At 50.2% G+C, this 20435-nt stretch overlaps 2 protein-coding genes and 1 non-coding gene across 5 annotated transcripts in view; 2 read left to right on the top strand and 1 right to left on the bottom strand.

Moving 5' to 3' along the window:
* The window catches only part of LOC123755316 (dnaJ homolog subfamily C member 27), a 128271-nt gene that overhangs the window by 34419 nt on the left and 73417 nt on the right, over positions 1-20435 (top strand). For 2 of the 3 annotated variants that reach the window (XM_069327860.1, XM_069327859.1), the window contains 2 exons: positions 3395-3516; positions 20081-20251. The gene's annotated coding sequence lies outside the window, so the exon portion shown is untranslated. The remainder of the gene's footprint in view (positions 1-3394; positions 3517-20080; positions 20252-20435) is intronic. The other variant, XM_069327861.1, reaches the window with a different exon arrangement.
* LOC138366812 (axoneme-associated protein mst101(1)-like) overlaps positions 1-20435 on the bottom strand; it is a 47692-nt gene that overhangs the window by 14291 nt on the left and 12966 nt on the right. The window contains exon 2 of the mRNA XM_069328097.1: positions 669-794. Coding sequence (XP_069184198.1) covers positions 669-794 — 126 coding nt within the window. The remainder of the gene's footprint in view (positions 1-668; positions 795-20435) is intronic.
* On the top strand, positions 16521-16593 carry TRNAR-UCG (transfer RNA arginine (anticodon UCG)). The gene has a single exon. It is a non-coding gene; the product is annotated as a tRNA-Arg (tRNA).

Below are 20435 nucleotides of genomic sequence, written 5' to 3'. Positions count from 1 at the left end.
TTTTGTATGTGGATTTTTGCATATATCAATTATATAGTTGTGACATTTTATTCCTTCATCCTGATGCACCTGTTCACCTAGCAGTAAATAGGTAACTGGGAGTTAGACAGCTGCTACGGGCTGCTTCCTGGGGATGTGTGTGTGTGTTAGAAATATATGTAGTAGATATAACAGGAAAAATAGATGGATAGAAAAGCGGGACCCAAGAGCTAAATAGGTCGATTCTGCAGATACAAATAGTAAGTACACACACGAAGAACATATTGAAACGTATTCCTGGTAGCCCTTGTGTAGATCACTATTTCCCAGTCTGGCAGCGTTGAAATTGTGTAGCGTCGTGTAGGTGCAGGTAGTGCACTCCACGCCTCTCACACGCCGCCCTCATGTACTCACTCAAGTGATTTATTTCTCAAGTCTAAGAAAAGGTTCCTTCCTGCCTGTCTCACGCGAGAACTTGCTTCATAATCGCAAGCAATATATTTCTTCATTCCAGAGTTTAGAAAGTTTGCCCAGGTGCTGAGCTGTGCTGTCTTCTCCACCTGTTGCCGGAGTTCTTTATGTAAATACACTTATCATTAACATGTATGATACCGTGGGTATATGTTGGGGAAAATACTGTTTGGTATCACCATCAGAAGGCGGAGTTAAGGCCCTCCCCCCACACTCACTTGGCTCCTCCCCCAGGCCTCTGATTGGCGGCGTGGGAGATGAGTAGGCGGAGCTGCAGCTGGTCACGTGGGCGGAGCTGGAGCTGGTCACGTGGGCGGAGTGTTTGGGAGGAAAGGCGCCCGTAACTTAGAGTTGACACCATATAAACGTGAGAGTTTAACCAGAGTGCGAAAGCTTTGATTTCCTGTTTAGAATCTGACGAGGACACGAGGAAATGACGGTACTTAAACCATACGAGCGTAGCTCTTTATTTCTGCATGTTGGTATAAATTATGATTATTTTTTATTTGTAGACAAAAGATTTGCGTTTATAAATAAGTGCAAGCACACTTGAAACCCCCCATGTGGTACCTGCGTCAAGCCTGATGCAACACATTGGTGCACCATTGTTGGTTGTGGGTCTCGTCTGACCCTCTATACACACACACACACACACACACACACACACACACACACACACACACACACACACACACACACACACACACACACACACACACACACACACACACACACACACACACACACACACACACACACACACACACACACACACACACACACACACACACACACACACACACACACACACACACACACACACACACACACACACACACACACACACACACACACACACACACACACACACACACACACACACACACACACACACACACACACACACACACACACACACACACACACACACACACACACACACACACACACACACACACACACACACACACACACACACACACACACACACACACACACACACACACACACACACACACACACACACACACACACACACACACACACACACACACACACACACACACACACACACACACACACACACACACACACACACACACACACACACACACACACACACACACACACACACACACACACACACACACACACACACACACACACACACACACACACACACACACACACACACACACACACACACACACACACACACACACACACACACACACACACACACACACACACACACACACACACACACACACACACACACACACACACACACACACACACACACACACAAAGCGTGTACAAAGTTGTGTACAAAGCTTTCGCACACACACACACCAAAGAGCCAAAGCTCAACCCCCGCAAGCACAAATAGGTGAGTACACACACACACACACACACACACACACACACACACACACACACACACACACACACACACACACAAAAAAAAAAAAAAAAAAAAAGCAAGCAAATGTAATGTAATGAAGATAGGTGTACGGAGCAGGAGGCCAGATACAGGGTACCATCTGGGAGATGAAATACTTCAAGAGTAAGAGAAAGAAAAAGACCTGGGGGTTGATATCACGCCAGACCTGTCTCCTGCAGCCCATATCAAGAAGATAACATCAGCGGCATATGCCAGGCTGGCCAACATAAGAACGGCATTCAGAAACATGTGTAAGGAATCGTTCAGAACTTTGTATACCACATATGTTAGGCCAATCCTAGAGTATGCAGCCCCAGCATGGAGTCCATATCTAGTCAAGGATAAGACTAAACTGGAAAAGGTTCAAAGGTTTGCCACCAGACTAGTACCCGAGCTGAGAGGTATGAGCTACGAGGAGAGACGACGGGAATTAAACCTCACTTCGCTGGAAGACAGAAGAGATAGGGGGGACATGATCACCACATTCAAGATTCTGAAGGGAATTGATAGGGTAGATAAAGACAGTCTGTTTAACACAAGGGGCACACGCACTAGGGTACACAGGAGGAAACTGAGTGCCCAAATGAGCCACAGAGATATTAGAAAGAACTTTTTTAGTGTCAGAGTGGTTGACAAATGGAATGCATTAGGGGGTGATGTGGTGGAGGCTGACTCCATACACAGTTTCAAATGTAGATATGATAGAGCCCAAAAGGCTCAGGAATCTGTACACCTGTTGATTGACGGTTGAGAGGCGGGACCAAAGAGTCAGAGCTCAACCCCCGCAAGCACAACTAGGTGAGTACACACACACATACAAACTATATGAGGAAAAACTGAGAGAATTGGCCCGTCCCTTACTGGAGGAAAGGAGATAGAGGGGGGGGGGGGGACATGATAACAACATATAAGATCCTAAGGGGAACTGACAAAATAGACAAAGCAGCGTTGTTTAAAGTTAGTAACAGCAGAATGAGGAGTCATGGGTGGACCCCTCATACTGTCCTAAGAAGGTACTAAATTACAGACCAGAGTCACTTACAAGTATTGTAAAGTTCTAGAGAAAGTAATCAGCTCGAGAATGCTGGAGCATCAGGAGAGGACGGAATATGTGACCAAAAAAATCAATGATTTAGAAATGGAAAATCGTACCTGACAAACTTGATTGAGTTTTGTGACAAGGTTACTAAAATAAGACAGGAATGGGAAGGCTGGGTACACTGTATTTTTCTAGACTGTCAAAAAGCATTTGATTCTGTTCCCCATGAAAGACTGTTCTACAGGATGGAGAAGCAGGCTGGGATAACCGGGAAAACACTGAACTGGATAAAGGAGTACCTGAAGGACAGAAAGCAAAGAGTCACAGTCAGAGAGGAGGTGTCAGACTTGATGAATGTACCAAGTTGGTCCCACAAGGCTCTGTCCTGGGGCCGCTGCCGTTCCTAATTTATGTAAAAGACCCACTCGAGAGAGTGAGCTCAGACATGTCAATGTTTGCAGATGATGCAAAGCTGATGAGCAGCCTGGAAACAGATGAGGAGCGCAGGAAGTAACAGAAGAACCTTCACAAACTAAGAGGAGCTAGAAGGACCTAGACCTCACTCCCCTGTAGTCACTGAGAGGTAAGTACACACACACACACATACCTGGTCTGGGGGCCTGGTAGCCTGGTGGATAGCGAGCAGGACCCGTAATTCTGTCAGTCTTACCTGGGACGCGGTCGGGTCAAGACCTCTGCTCCGCACCTTCCCCCTCCCCCTCCCCCCATGCTGGGTACTGAGATGGAGACTCAGTCACCAGTAGAACTGGCTGCTTCCCACGGAGATATTAACATGGACTCTGAAAGCAGCCAGTCAGACGAGGAGGGCGTGTTTCAAGAAGTTCTGACAAGGAATAAGAAGAAACGCAGAAGACAGGATGCAAGGCGTAGTGTGGACAGTAATGGTACACTTAACGGAAACGATAAAAGAATGAAGAACGACGCCGAGACTGATGCAGACAAACGGACGGAACGATGTCAGGAAGGTGAGGATCAGCGGAGATGGAGGCTTCTCTTCCCTGCCTCATGCACGTTGGCCTATCATCAGAAGCTGCTGTGGACCGTCAAACTCGGAAGAGAACACCGCAAGTTCGAGCCCCTGCTGAAGGAAGGTGTAAACAGACCTTACTTAACGGTAGGTTCTAGGGAGGCAGTGACGTTTCTTAGCCAGCAAGGATATGATGGAATTCTTATGGAAATACCGGAGGGGAACGAGAAGCTGACGAAGGTAATTATCTATAAATACCCTCAGATTCTGGACCCCGAGTTTATACTCGACGACCAACGATTTGTGTGGGCCAAGCGTCACCTTATTAAAGGTGAAGCTAGGAGTCAGGTGGTGGCTCTAGTGAGAGGTGACGTACCCGAAAAAGTGTTCATCACCGGGGCTGGCTACAGGCATGTAGCAAAGTATGTGGAAGAGCCCATAATATGCCTGAAATGCTGCAGATGGGGGCATAAATCCTGGAGCTGTCAAAATGATCCACGATGTCGTTTCTGCGGAAAGTCTCACCTCTCTACTGTGTGTAGAAACAGACTGAATCTGGGTGAGAAAATAGTTCCCAGATGCTGCAACTGTGGAGGTGTTCACAATGCGAGCTCGGCTGTGTGTAGCAAGAGGCCGAGTATGGCTGTTCTCCGGCCGGTGAATGTTACAGAGCAAGCAAGAGCTCTTACCCAGACACCGGGAGCACAGCAAAACAGTCTGCCCCAAACAGTGCCAGTGAACCGGACGAATGCGTGGGTAAAGGAGTCACCTTTACTTAGGCAGGCTCCAGCAACAAGCAGCCACGCCACCACTCAGGACTCCGGCAGTGACAGTGTAACGGTGAGTGAAGTGGCTACTGTGGCTCAGAGAGAGGGTCATAATAATATGGTCAAGGAAGTGTGGGCTGAACTTAAAAAAGTTGGTGAGTTCCTCCAAAATCTGGGGCAGAGAATCGAGTCCATCGAGGCTAAATTAAACGTTCAGGAGGTCAAGGAAAATCACAAAACGGTGAAGGATAGTCAGGATATAGTGGTTGAGGACAAAAATGAAATATTGAGTGATGAAATGAAGGAAAGTGAAGTGTGTGTGAATGATGGTAGTCGTAGTGAAAGGAAGAACCCTATAATTACACATAAAATGAAGGAATCATTTGGGCCAACAATGGACATCTCAGGGCTGAAAAAATCTCTTGAGAATCGCAATGTCGCTTTTACTGGTGAACTTGGGAGGAGGTGGGAGATGTTATACAAGGTATGGCTATCATTTAGTGAACTTATTGGGGATGACTTAGGCAATGAATTGATTAATAATGGATCACCCTAGACTGAAAGTGTTGTCATGGAATGTTAATGGTTTGAGAAACAGGGTTACAGATGTTCATTGTTATGTGATGGGAAATGATATTGATGTTGTAGCTCTCCAGGAGACAGGGGATAGGAATGAAGGATTATTGAAATTAAATGGCTATAAAGGGTTTCACCTCTTCGCTGCAAATAACATCAGAGGCACGTCGATTTATGTTAAGAACTCCATACCAGCAGAGTTAGTAGAACCGCCATCAAAAACGCAAGGTATAGAGAGTGTCTGTGTTAAATTATCATTAAGGGAAGGGGAATTTATTGTAGTTAATTTGTATGTATCCAGGAACTGCTTCGACGCTAACTATTTACCTGACTGCATTTATACTAATCCTTCACTGGTCATTGGGGACCTTAATGCTCGGCACACAAGCCTTGGGACAGTGGGTAGTATTAATGCTAATGGGGTCAAGTGGTTACAGTTTCTACAAGATCATCCAGATACCTGTCTCTTGGGAAACAATGAACCAACTCACATCAGGGGAGGACGGCTTGACTATGCCTGCGTTTTAAACTCTCAGGGGATTATGGGGGAGGCTCGGGTTGTTCGGGAACTACTTAGTGACCACTTTGCCTTGAACGTTGAATTACCACTGGGGAAAAAACAAGTCCACTTTCAAAGGAAAAGGCTAAATATTAAGAAAGATATGAAAAATTATTTTATTCAAAATATGGGAGATTGGTATCAACATTACACGCCGCTCTGCGTTGATAGTTTTTACGAGGACATGGTCGAGAACATAGAGAAATTAGTACAGAGGGAAAATAACGGGGGCAGGGGAAGCAAGACGCACGGACCTAAGAAATTTAAATATTCCAATGATCAGCAAGTCAAGGGATGGGAGAGAATGCTACGGGGTGCGCATAAAGCATGGTTAAAAAATGGAATGAGGGATGAAGAGAAAAATACAATGTTGGAAGTGGCTAGGGAATGCAGTCAGGTGAGGAAGGAGGCGCGGGACAGATACTGGCAAGACTTTGCTCAGGCCATTGGTAATACTAAGAACCTTAAAGACATATGGAGAGCAGTAAATAAAGTCAGGGGTTGTAAGACCAAATTCATTGCTCACTCAGATCCAGGGAAAGTTGCTAATGAGTTAGTAGATAAATGGGCAAGTGCTGCTGGTATGGAGTCCTTACCTGCAGACACGAGAGTCACCATTGAGTCATGGGAAAATATTAGAAATGGAGTAACTTTATGTGCCTTAAATACAAGATCTATAGCATGCACTGAGATAACCCACGATGAGCTACTGGATGCTATAAAAAGTGGCAGCTCCACTGCTCCGGGAAAAGATGGAGTAACGTATGACATACTTAATTATTTAGCCGGTATGAAACCTAATCCCTTACTTGATTTGTTTAATATGAGTTATAGAGAGGGAAAGTTACCAAGAAAATGGAAAGAGGCTGTCATCATTCCTATCCCTAAGTCAAACGGAGGCTACAGACCTGTCTCCTTAATATCCTGCTTTTGTAAAATGATGGAAAGGATTTTGTTAAATAGGCTACTCTACCTTGTAGGTGATAACATGTCCAATAATCTCTTTGGTTTTATCAAAGGCAAAAGTACTGCGGATTGTCTCTTAAAGTGTTTGTCTAATGTGGATGACAATTGTAGAGTTTTTGTTGATCTACAAGGAGCGTTTGATAAAGCCAATGGGGAAGTAATCTTATACGAATTAGCCAATCTGGGAATAACAGGGAGATTGCTACACTGGATAAGGGATTACCTGCAAGGCAGAAAAGGTCAGGTGTATTACCAGGGATACATGTCTGAGGAACGGAGGTTTCAGTTAGGTACCCCACAAGGGGGAGTATTAAGTCCCACCTTATTCAATGTATTAATGAACAGATTAGCATCAGAGATGTATCCTCCAGGGGTCACGACGATCATATATGCTGATGACATTCTTATACAAGGCACTTCTGGGAACAAAATTCAAGATGCTCTTAACATACTTGGTACAACCTGTCACAAGTTAGGCTTAGTTATAAATGCAGATAAAACCAAATACGAGTATAGGAAACGAAGAAATATAACACTTACTCTAAATGGTGTGGAACTGAGCCGTGTACAGAAGTACAAGTATCTGGGCATGTATGTTGGATACACATGTGAGAGTAAAAATGCTGAAATAAATCATATCAGCACCTTATGTAAAGCCCGTCTGCATCCTCTAAAAGCACTGGCTTTTTCTGGTAAAGGTGTTGGGGTACCTATCTTGCGGATGTTATACATAAGCACTGTTCGCTCCCTGATAGACTACGCAGCACCCGTATTGTCTTACACAGGCCAAGGCAGAATTCAAAAAATAGAGCTGATACAGAACGAGGCTATGAGGATTATTCTTGGATGTCAAAGAAATGCAATGATTGAAATAATGAGAATGGAATTAAATTTACAGAGTGTGTGTGATAGAGTCCGTGACATTAACACTAGAGTATCTATTCGTTTCATGCGGAGAAAAGGAGGGGATAAGCTGTTTGAGAGCGTTCAGACCTGCTTGAGTGACGTACACACTTCCAGGAAACTGAGGGAGACACGCTATACGAGAGGATTAGCTCATGACCTCAGGGAATACGACGTACTTGACTGCTGTAAACCCTCTCGAAAGTGTAATATGTCTGCTCCCTGGAAAGTACAGAAAATAGACGTCGAAATTGTACCCCTCAAGGTGAAAAAGATTCATCATGAACCGGGACAATTACGGTGTTTGTATGGAAGCATGATATCTCGGTTACCAAGAGGCAACAGTTTACATGTATATTGCGACGGGTCGGTGGCGGAGGATGGCAGGGCAGGGTGTGGTGTCCTAATAAGGGATTATACGGAGTTTGGGACTGTGGACAGGATAATTGAACTCCGGCTTAGTAATTATATATCATCCACACAAGCTGAACTGCAGGCCATTCTGGCGTGTTTGGAGGAAGTACGTCATGACGACAAAAATGTTTTTGTATTTGTCGATAGCCGAGGAGCACTGGAGTCCTTAAACAGTCGAAACCCAGTCTTCATGTCTATAGTGGAGGACTGTAAGAGAAGAATAACTGAGATACAGCTGAAAGGTTATAGTGTGAAATTCATGTGGATTCCATCTCACGTTGGAATAGTGCTCAACGAGGTGGCGGATGACTTGGCCAAACGTGCCACATCAAAACCACAAGTTGACATTGAATGTGAATTCACAATGAGACAAATAAGAAGCAAAATCAGAAATATTCAGGCACAGGCGGGAGTGGAGAGGAGAGAGATAATGTATGAGAGTAGTCAAACCATGCAACACTACATGTATGTGAGTCAAAACACCCATTTCACTTATGGTAAAAGGAGAAATGCTTGGAGTGACTCTGTGTACATGCGGCTCAGGCTTGGGTACAAATATTACTGGGAATATGGGATAGATGTTCATGGTAATGACACGAAGTGTAAACTATGTGGTATGTTAAGGTCTCACACCCTTGCCCATTATATTCTTGATTGTCCGTTGATTAGTGTATATAGAAACACTGAGATAAGGACTGTTCCTGAACAAATAGCCTGGATGTGTCACAACGGAAAGGTTGATGATATTCTTGAGAGATATAAGAATTTTGCACCAAGATTGTAATATTTTGTTGAATTATCTGCAGGTGTCTTGCAATTTGTCTATACAGTATACCTAGGTCATAAAAGTATTTGTGTGTACGTCTGATAACATACTACTTGTGAAGGAGGAAATGTATATTTTTACCTCTCAAAATGTTTGGTAATGTGTTTATTTGTGATGTGTGTCTATGTATATATTAACACGTTGTACTGAATGGGGTGAGAATAGCTTGAGCTACCTCATCCCTTTGTGTGTATTTTACCTCAATAAACTTATTTCAATTTCAATTTCAATTTCGTAATTCTGTGGCGCGGGTTCGATTCCCGCACCAGGCAAAAACAAATGGGCAAAGTTTCTTTCACCCTGAATGCCCCTGTTACCTAGCAGTAAATAGGTACCTGGGAGTTAGTCAGCTGTCACGGGCTGCTTCCTGGGTGTGTGTGGTGTGGAAAAAAAAGTAGTTAGTAAACAGTTGATTGACAGTTGAGAGGCGGGCATAAAGAGCAAAGCTCAACCCCCGCAAACAGAACTAGGTGAATACTAGGTACACACACACACTAATTATGTATCACCCTACATACTGGTTCAATATGTACGGCATTGTGTGGCATGATAAGTGAAGGGGGTGGGGGTAGCTCCCCCACAGTGTCCCTCCCACCATTAACTCCTTCCTTGCATGTGTCCACCCGCCTCCCGCTGCCTGTGTTGTCTCCCCAGGCGCCCTCGCACCACCCTCCTCACCCGCCTCCCGCTGCCTGTGTTGTCTCCCCAGGCGCCCTCGCACCACCCTCCTCACCCGCCTCCCGCTGCCTGTGTTGTCTCCCCAGGCGCCCTCGCACCACCCTCCTCACCCGCCTCCCTCTGCCTGTGTTGTCTCCCCAGGCGCCCTCGCACCACCCTCCTCACCCGCCTCCCTCTGCCTGTGTTGTCTCCCCAGGCGCCCTCGCACCACCCTCCTCACCCGCCTCCCTCTGCCTGTGTTGTCTCCCCAGGCGCCCTCGCACCACCCTCCTCACCCGCCTCCCTCTGCCTGTGTTGTCTCCCCAGGCGCCCTCGCACCACCCTCCTCACCCGCCTCCCTCTGCCTGTGTTGTCTCCCCAGGCGCCCTCGCACCACCCTCCTCACCTGCCTCCCTCTGCCTGTGTTGTCTCCCCAGGCGCCCTCGCACCACCCTCCTCACCCGCCTCCCTCTGCCTGTGTTGTCTCCCCAGGCGCCCTCGCACCACCCTCCTCACCTGCCTCCCTCTGCCTGTGTTGTCTCCCCAGGCGCCCTCGCACCACCCTCCTCACCTGCCTCCCTCTGCCTGTGTTGTCTCCCCAGGCGCCCTCGCACCACCCTCCTCACCCGCCTCCCTCTGCCTGTGTTGTCTCCCCAGGCGCCCTCACACCACCCTCCTCACCCGCCTCCCTCTGCCTGTGTTGTCTCCCCAGGCGCCCTCGCACCACCCTCCTCACCTGCCTCCCTCTGCCTGTGTTGTCTCCCCAGGCGCCCTCGCACCACCCTCCTCACCCTGCCTCCCTCTGCCTGTGTTGTCTCCCCAGGCGCCCTCGCACCACCCTCCTCACCCGCCTCCCTCTGCCTGTGTTGTCTCCCCAGGCGCCCTCGCACCACCCTCCTCACCCGCCTCCCTCTGCCTGTGTTGTCTCCCCAGGCGCCCTCGCACCACCCTCCTCACCCGCCTCCCTCTGCCTGTGTTGTCTCCCCAGGCGCCCTCGCACCACCCTCCTCACCCGCCTCCCTCTGCCTGTGTTGTCTCCCCAGGCGCCCTCGCACCACCCTCCTCACCCGCCTCCCTCTGCCTGTGTTGTCTCCCCAGGCGCCCTCGCACCACCCTCCTCACCCGCCTCCCTCTGCCTGTGTTGTCTCCCCAGGCGCCCTCGCACCACCCTCCTCACCCGCCTCCCTCTGCCTGTGTTGTCTCCCCAGGCGCCCTCGCACCACCCTCCTCACCCGCCTCCCTCTGCCTGTGTTGTCTCCCCAGGCGCCCTCGCACCACCCTCCTCACCCGCCTCCCTCTGCCTGTGTTGTCTCCCCAGGCGCCCTCGCACCACCCTCCTCACCCTGCCTCCCTCTGCCTGTGTTGTCTCCCCAGGCGCCCTCGCACCACCCTCCTCACCCTGCCTCCCTCTGCCTGTGTTGTCTCCCCAGGCGCCCTCGCACCACCCTCCTCACCTGCCTCCCTCTGCCTGTGTTGTCTCCCCAGGCGCCCTCGCACCACCCTCCTCACCCGCCTCCCTCTGCCTGTGTTGTCTCCCCAGGCGCCCTCGCACCACCCTCCTCACCCTGCCTCCCTCTGCCTGTGTTGTCTCCCCAGGCGCCCTCGCACCACCCTCCTCACCTGCCTCCCTCTGCCTGTGTTGTCTCCCCAGGCGCCCTCGCACCACCCTCCTCACCCGCCTCCCTCTGCCTGTGTTGTCTCCCCAGGCGCCCTCGCACCACCCTCCTCACCCGCCTCCCTCTGCCTGTGTTGTCTCCCCAGGCGCCCTCGCACCACCCTCCTCACCCGCCTCCCTCTGCCTGTGTTGTCTCCCCAGGCGCCCTCGCACCACCCTCCTCACCCGCCTCCCTCTGCCTGTGTTGTCTCCCCAGGCGCCCTCGCACCACCCTCCTCACCCGCCTCCCTCTGCCTGTGTTGTCTCCCCAGGCGCCCTCGCACCACCCTCCTCACCCGCCTCCCTCTGCCTGTGTTGTCTCCCCAGGCGCCCTCGCACCACCCTCCTCACCCGCCTCCCTCTGCCTGTGTTGTCTCCCCAGGCGCCCTCGCACCACCCTCCTCACCCGCCTCCCTCTGCCTGTGTTGTCTCCCCAGGCGCCCTCGCACCACCCTCCTCACCCGCCTCCCTCTGCCTGTGTTGTCTCCCCAGGCGCCCTCGCACCACCCTCCTCACCCGCCTCCCTCTGCCTGTGTTGTCTCCCCAGGCGCCCTCGCACCACCCTCCTCACCCGCCTCCCTCTGCCTGTGTTGTCTCCCCAGGCGCCCTCGCACCACCCTCCTCACCCGCCTCCCTCTGCCTGTGTTGTCTCCCCAGGCGCCCTCGCACCACCCTCCTCACCCGCCTCCCTCTGCCTGTGTTGTCTCCCCAGGCGCCCTCGCACCACCCTCCTCACCCGCCTCCCTCTGCCTGTGTTGTCTCCCCAGGCGCCCTCGCACCACCCTCCTCACCCGCCTCCCTCTGCCTGTGTTGTCTCCCCAGGCGCCCTCGCACCACCCTCCTCACCCGCCTCCCTCTGCCTGTGTTGTCTCCCCAGGCGCCCTCGCACCACCCTCCTCACCCGCCTCCCTCTGCCGTGTTGTCTCCCCAGGCGCCCTCGCACCACCCTCCTCACCCGCCTCCCTCTGCCGTGTTGTCTCCCCAGGCGCCCTCGCACCACCCTCCTCACCCGCCTCCCTCTGCCTGTGTTGTCTCCCCAGGCGCCCTCGCACCACCCTCCTCACCCGCCTCCCTCTGCCTGTGTTGTCTCCCCAGGCGCCCTCGCACCACCCTCCTCACCCGCCTCCCTCTGCCTGTGTTGTCTCCCCAGGCGCCCTCGCACCACCCTCCTCACCCGCCTCCCTCTGCCTGTGTTGTCTCCCCAGGCGCCCTCGCACCACCCTCCTCACCCGCCTCCCTCTGCCTGTGTTGTCTCCCCAGGCGCCCTCGCACCACCCTCCTCACCCGCCTCCCTCTGCCTGTGTTGTCTCCCCAGGCGCCCTCGCACCACCCTCCTCACCCGCCTCCCTCTGCCTGTGTTGTCTCCCCAGGCGCCCTCGCACCACCCTCCTCACCCGCCTCCCGCTGCCTGTGTTGTCTCCCCAGGCGCCCTCGCACCACCCTCCTCACCCGCCTCCCTCTGCCTGTGTTGTCTCCCCAGGCGCCCTCGCACCACCCTCCTCACCCGCCTCCCGCTGCCTGTGTTGTCTCCCCAGGCGCCCTCGCACCACCCTCCTCACCCGCCTCCCTCTGCCTGTGTTGTCTCCCCAGGCGCCCTCGCACCACCCTCCTCACCCTGCCTCCCGCTGCCTGTGTTGTCTCCCCAGGCGCCCTCGCACCACCCTCCTCACCCGCCTCCCTCTGCCTGTGTTGTCTCCCCAGGCGCCCTCGCACCACCCTCCTCACCCGCCTCCCGCTGCCTGTGTTGTCTCCCCAGGCGCCCTCGCACCACCCTCCTCACCCGCCTCCCTCTGCCTGTGTTGTCTCCCCAGGCGCCCTCGCACCACCCTCCTCACCCGCCTCCCTCTGCCTGTGTTGTCTCCCCAGGCGCCCTCGCACCACCCTCCTCACCCGCCTCCCGCTGCCTGTGTTGTCTCCCCAGGCGCCCTCGCACCCACCCTCCTCACCTGCCTCCCTCTGCCTGTGTTGTCTCCCCAGGCGCCCTCGCACCACCCTCCTCACCCGCCTCCCTCTGCCTGTGTTGTCTCCCCAGGCGCCCTCGCACCACCCTCCTCACCCTGCCTCCCTCTGCCTGTGTTGTCTCCCCAGGCGCCCTCGCACCACCCTCCTCACCTGCCTCCCTCTGCCTGTGTTGTCTCCCCAGGCGCCCTCGCACCACCCTCCTCACCTGCCTCCCTCTGCCTGTGTTGTCTCCCCAGGCGCCCTCGCACCACCCTCCTCACCCGCCTCCCTCTGCCTGTGTTGTCTCCCCAGGCGCCCTCGCACCACCCTCCTCACCTGCCTCCCTCTGCCTGTGTTGTCTCCCCAGGCGCCCTCGCACCACCCTCCTCACCTGCCTCCCTCTGCCTGTGTTGTCTCCCCAGGCGCCCTCGCACCACCCTCCTCACCTGCCTCCCTCTGCCTGTGTTGTCTCCCCAGGCGCCCTCGCACCACCCTCCTCACCCGCCTCCCGCTGCCTGTGTTGTCTCCCCAGGCGCCCTCGCACCACCCTCCTCACCCGCCTCCCTCTGCCTGTGTTGTCTCCCCAGGCGCCCTCACACCACCCTCCTCACCCGCCTCCCTCTGCCTGTGTTGTCTCCCCAGGCGCCCTCGCACCACCCTCCTCACCTGCCTCCCTCTGCCTGTGTTGTCTCCCCAGGCGCCCTCGCACCACCCTCCTCACCCGCCTCCCTCTGCCTGTGTTGTCTCCCCAGGCGCCCTCACACCACCCTCCTCACCCGCCTCCCGCTGCCTGTGTTGTCTCCCCAGGCGCCCTCGCACCACCCTCCTCACCTGATAGTACCTGCAGCAAGTATTTGGTGGGAAGTGCCCAGATGCTGGCCCACCAAAAGCCACTTTTTGTACTGTTCAATTTATAGTCCGGAAGAAACCAAGCTGAAAAGCAGCCTTAAATGTCCGTAGGCCGATTATAACGCATGCATTAGGCCTAAAGAAGGTGTGAATTAGGTCTAGGATTGCTAGAAGAGGTCAGGTTAGGTCTTATATTTATGTTGCTGGTAAAAAGGTTTCTCACTTGGAAACGTTCAATAATACAAGGGTAAAGTTTCTGGTGGAGCATGAGTACATATTGGTACTCTCCAGCAAGTGGTTACCATAAGTGCTGTCATCTCACGAGGACGAGCTGCTGACTCTACATCTCTTCTGGTTATTGGTCCTAGTCGACCCATACTCCTGTTTACACAGTACTCTTTGTAAATATGTGCTCCATCCTACATATATTGACTAATACGCAGTTAGATAGTACAGTTTGGTGGTATTCACTTGATAGAGTCCGGAATTTTTTTTTGCTAAATTCAAACTTGAATATTCTTAGGCCTGGTAAAGTACATATATGTACTATATTAGGCCTCATATAGCGTGCATTTGACCTAGGATAGTTAGGTTAGATTGGATTAGCAACTTAAATACGAAATCTTGTTCCCGTTTGTCCAAATTCAGTTCTACTAAATTATATTTTCTAATTGTCCATTACGTCAGTATATGAGCGATGGTGCACACCGTTACTATATGTACTGTCTAAACAGGACGATGGGCTGGCGTAGTGCACTTCTTCGTTATCTGTTGTTTCTGTCTCCTGTCTCCTGTCTGTTGTTTACTGTCTGTTGCTTCCTGTCTGTTACTTCTTCTCTATTTCGTCCTGTCTGTTTGCAGACAGGACGCTTCCAGTCTGTTGCTTCCTCTCGGTTATTTGTTGGCTGTTGTTTCTAGTATGTTGCTGCCGCCCTGTAAATTCCTGTCTGTTGCCTCGTGTCTGTTGTTTCCTGTCTGTTTCCTGGTGTCTGTGGTTTTCCTGTTATGTTCCCAAGCTCTTCCTGCTTCATCTCTCTTATTCTTGCGAGCTAATTTTCTTGCCAAGACGCCGGCAAGACACACTCGTGCAACTGTTGCTTGCAGTCAAGCATTTGTGAGGCTCCAGTGTTTATGTGACAATGTTGTGTAGTGGTAAGTGGGACTGTCAGGCCGGAGACCATCACCAGGATTCATCAGACATTTACTCATACACTTGCGAAACCTGTACATCTTTCCTCAACCATGACGGCTTTGTTTACATTTATTAAATAGTTTATTACCCCCGAAGCACCACGAGGTTGTTTATAACAATAATAAACTTGGATGGTGAAGTTTCCCTGCTCGTAAACTGTTTAATAAATGGAAATTGCCATGATTCTTGGAGGATATACATGTTTCGTTTAATATTCTAGCTCTTACCTGTATTTGTCACCAATGTTATGATACTGTTATTTCTGGATTTATGTTTTTCACTTCACTTTAGAGCCTCAAATTACCTACAGTTTGGTGTGTGTGTGTGTGTGTGTGTGTGTGTGTGTGTGTGTGTGTGTGTGTGTGTGTGTGTGTGTGTGTGTGTGTGTGTGTGTGTGTGTGTGTGTGTGTGTGTGTACTCACCTAATTGTGACTGCGTGGTCACACTCCAACGATACTCAAGTGATACCTCAGTAGAGGGTGAAGGTCCCAGTGGTATACCAGTGCTGTGTCTGGGATCCTCTCTTATTGTGGGTACTCGTAGTCAGGTCAGTAAAGCTCCGGTCTGCCACTCTGGTGGTTGTGAATTCGAAGCTTCGAAGATGCAAGTGAGTGAAATGTTATTTCCACATTTATTGCGATATATATATATATATATATGTGTGTTTATATAGTTGATTATAATTTGCATTACTATATTTGTGTTTGATATTAAGTTTTAATTATCGATTGATTTTGAAGGTAGTCCGGAGTCGTTGGGGCGTCAATATCCCAACTGTTGAGACGCCGCCGCCGGCCCAAGCCCATAAAATCAATAGATATTCACATACCAGCCTCACACTAGCCCCCACCCCCTGTCCCTCGTCCCTCACGGCCCCTGCCCCCACTCCCGCCAGCCCCACACACCTGGGGGCAGGTGTGTGGGGGCTGGCAAGGTGTGTGAGGCAGCAGTGGGCGCCTCAGCCCTCACCAACCACCCTCGTCACCACTTCCGACAATTTTCCTTAGCTGTGCTTCGCCTTGGTCCTGGCTCCTCTTCCGTCTTCCTTGGCCCCATCCCCCTCCCTCCCCTCACACCCCTTCCATGACCGCCCCCCCCCCCTTCCTGCCACCATCACCCTGCCACCACCACCCAACTATTCCAAGCCGCTGCCCCAATCTTAAGAAAACTAAAGGAGTGTACAAATGGTCATGTTGAGAAGGTTGTAAGGTGGTCAGCACTGCACATTACACAGCTTACACTTGCACGATTCTCCTGGTCTCATGACACATCTACGGTGATACACACGGATACATGGCCGTGTGGCCTAACGGATAAGGCGTCGGACTTCGGATCCGAAGATTGCAGGTTCGAATCCTGCCACGGTCGATCATTACTTTTTAGGGGAGGTGGTGGTTAAGTGGACAGCGCTCTAGACTCGTGGACTTAGGGACCGGGGTTCAATCCCCCGGCACCGCCGGAAAAACAAATGGGCAGAGTTTCCTTCACCCTGATGCTCCTGTTACCTAGCAGTAAAAGGTACCTGGGAGTTAGACAGCTGTCATGGGCTGCTTCCTGTGTGTGTGGGGGGGGGAAGGGGGGGGATTGTAGCTAGTAACAGTAGATTGACTGACAGATGAGAGGCGGGCCGAGAGAGCAGAGTTCAACCCTCGCAAGCACAACAAGGTGTATACATGGCAGCGACACGTGACATATCTCACTCATCTTTTGACAAAGAAAATCTTCATGGGAAACACAGAGATGATCATTAAGCAAGCTTTATATAGGTGAAGACCTGGTGAATGTAGAGCATGAGTGCGTGATGAACACGCAGGCAGCTGGTACACGGGGCTGTCCGTAAGACAGGGACATGACCACGGCATGGTGGATCCATCCTCTGTCTTCCCCAAACGCCCCTCTCTAGTGTACACACATGCCCTACCTCACCACACCTCAAACAGTGACGTGTCGACTTACGAAACCTGTACATCTTTGCTCCATCGTGGTGGCTTAGTTTGCATTTAATAAGCCGCCATAATCCATAACATAATCCAGAAGGATACCTTTACATATCTAATCCTTTACAGTCAGTTTATAACTGTTCTGACTGTTCAAGTGCCACTTTATCTATAATAGTATCTGTCTTCACCAGACCGTTTTCTGTATGTATAAACTCATTGTATTTAATTAAACATGATTTCACAATATTATTAATATTTTACAAGATGACAAGTATATATTTTTGTAATTAAGGCATTGTTTACTCTTATGTAAACAAACAAGACTCGTTCAGACGCGACCTTAACATCACCTGTCTCTTGTCTATATGAACATATTTGCTGTTTGTACAGTGAACTGTTTTATTTTGTACACACACACACACACACACACACACACACACACACACACACACACACACACACACACACACACACACACACACACGTTATACAATATTTAATAGATCTATTGCATTTGTGGTGACTCTTCTGGAGTAACTGGTCTAATTGGAGTAACTGAGGCTAGAATTATGTAGCCTCATATGTGAATGTTACCTTTATATTTTGGGGTTATTTACTTTCCATTGGAGACTTTCCTTGCCTTTCCAATTGAGACTTTCAGTGCCGTAGACAGGGGGGACCTGCTGCATGGGTAACAGCTTCTCCTCCGTATCAACCTACCAGGCTTTGCGCCCTGGAGAGGCCACTCCAGACCGACAACCAGAGCGCAACACCATAGTCTCCTGAGACTGATGGATGCCTACTATTGTCAACATGTGCGAGGCCAGAAAGAACACATATGAGGCCAGAAATCTTGAACAATGGGTGTGTAAGAAAGTATGTGTGTAAGGGGTAGAGGACGCGCGTGCACGTGGGGCTTGATGAAGGCTCTTCAGCAACACGGGATGTGGTCAATATAAAACTTCCAGTTTACGAATTTTCTCTGGTCAAGTACAAACCTCGATTTCTGGACGTATACCTGGCGAGGCGTAAGGCTGTTCCCTTCTCAGGTCGTCACTGAAGATTTGACAGATCCTTCTGTGACAGCGTCGTCCTACCGCCTGCTGCAGGTGTCTCTATGGGGCCACAACCTTCTTGCTTTACCATCATCCATACATCGCTTCATGCATCAATTGGTCTGCACCAAACTGATTTCCAGCTATCAGTGGGTAATGGGTGGATATATTACGCCCGTCTGCGCTCCATCTCCGGCTATTTCCCGCATGATTGCCGGTGAGGGAAGGCAGGGGTGTGGGGTGGGCAGGTGGGGAATGTGTTTTGGGTGTGGAGGGGGGGTTTGTTGGGGGGGGGGTGAGGAAATGGACTTAACACAGGCACTGTGAGCCTCGCTGGCTGCCTTACACCGCCTCCACAACTTACCACCTGCTGACATCTGCTTCATCCTCCAACTTCATATTTAATTGTATATTTTCTTGACTTTTCTTGAACTTACGAGTCTTAATTTGTTATTCCATGCGTGTTTACACCTAAAACAGTGTCTTTGAGTTAAGCCTCGTAATACAACCTGTTCACTTCTTGTAATGAAATCTTGCAGTTACTTATTTAGACGTTTATCATTCCTAAATATTTACTATGAATTCATTAGATTGGTGTTTGCACTACACAGTTATAAGTTCACTGGAACCACCAATGGCCATTGAAGAAGCACCATACTGGTGAATACCGCCACAGTCAACCCTGGAATACCCTGACACTACCTGGAACAAAGGGGGGGGGGGGTATACAGCACAACTGTAACTCCAGACAATGGATGTAAACTGGACAAGTTTACATTAGGAAAGACCTGGGTGAATACTGGTTCGGAAACATGGTAGTTGATATATGGAAGAACCTACCGGGTAACAATAGACTTAGGATCACATGATTGTTTCAAGCGTAGGTTAGACGCTTGGTTAGATCAATGAGATTGGGTGGATATAAATAGGAGCTGCCTCATATGGGCCAATAAGCTTTCTGTAGTCTCCCTTTTTCTTATGTTATTAATAACAGTTCAAATTTAACTTTGGGAGAGTTAAGTTTTGAACTTACTTCCCAAGAACCTAAATTAATGTATAGAAATTTATATATATATATATATATATATATATATATATATATATATATATATATATATATATATATATATATATATATATATGTATATATATATATATATATATATATATATATATATATATATATATATAATTTAAGATATGTATGTTTAGCGATACATTTGGCAAGATACTGGTGAAAGGGAGCTGAGGGCGTCACCAGGAGCTAGACATGATCACATGGGAAGCACCACCTATTTGCAACATCTATTTTGAGTTTTATGAAAATGTTAAGTTATGTATCATTGCAATATCTCTCTCTCTCTCTCTCTCTCTCTCTCTCTCTCTCTCTCTCTCTCTCTCTCTCTCTCTCTCTCTCTCTCTCTCTCTCTCTCTCTCTCTCTCTCTCTCTCTCTCTCTCTCTCTCTCTCTCTCTCCCTCTCTCTCTCTCTCTCTCTCTCTCTCTCTCTCTCTCTCTCTCTCTCTCTCTCTCTCCCTCTCTCTCTCTCTCTCCTCTCTCCCTCTCTCTCTCTCTCTCTCTCTCTCTCTCTCTCTCTCTCTCTCTCTCTCTCTCTCTCTCTCTCTCTCTCTCTCTCCCTCTCTCTCTCTCTCTCTCTCTCCCTCTCTCTCTCTCTCCCTCTCTCCCTCTCTCCTCTCTCTCCCTCACTCTCTCTCTCCCTCACTCTCTCTCTCTCTCTCTCTCTCTCTCTCTCTCTCTCTCTTCTCTCTCTCTCTCTCTCTCTCTCTCTCTCTCTCTCTCTCTCTCTCTCTCTCTCTCTCTCTCTCTCCAGAGTGTCTCCCACAATTCAGTTTTTTTTATAGGAAAATGACCACATGTTCACACGTGAAGCTGGTGTGAGCGGAACAGGACGCCCTGCAGGACAACTTGGCGGTAGAACACCTCGGTGTGTATCTACCAGCAGTCCCACACTTGAGATCTGCAACTTCCTGCACAAGTTTCGGCTGTGATTGTACACTTTTTCTAAAGACACGGTTAGTTTGCTTTAATGTCTATATATATCTATATTAATAAAAGAGAATATCCATTTGTCTGTCTGCCTAAGATTGGAGGTCGGACGCTTAGGGGTAGCCCTACCCAACTTTGCAGGGGGAATGGTCTGGGGTAAGGGACGGACATAGTCTGGTCGAATGTGGGTTCTTTTTTAGAGGGGGGGTA

This window comes from Procambarus clarkii, chromosome 20 (assembly GCF_040958095.1).
Source record: "Procambarus clarkii isolate CNS0578487 chromosome 20, FALCON_Pclarkii_2.0, whole genome shotgun sequence".
Classification (NCBI taxonomy): domain Eukaryota; kingdom Metazoa; phylum Arthropoda; class Malacostraca; order Decapoda; family Cambaridae; genus Procambarus; species Procambarus clarkii.
The sequence above is the reverse complement of the archived record's forward strand: the minus strand, read 5'-3'. Positions and strand labels throughout refer to the sequence as shown.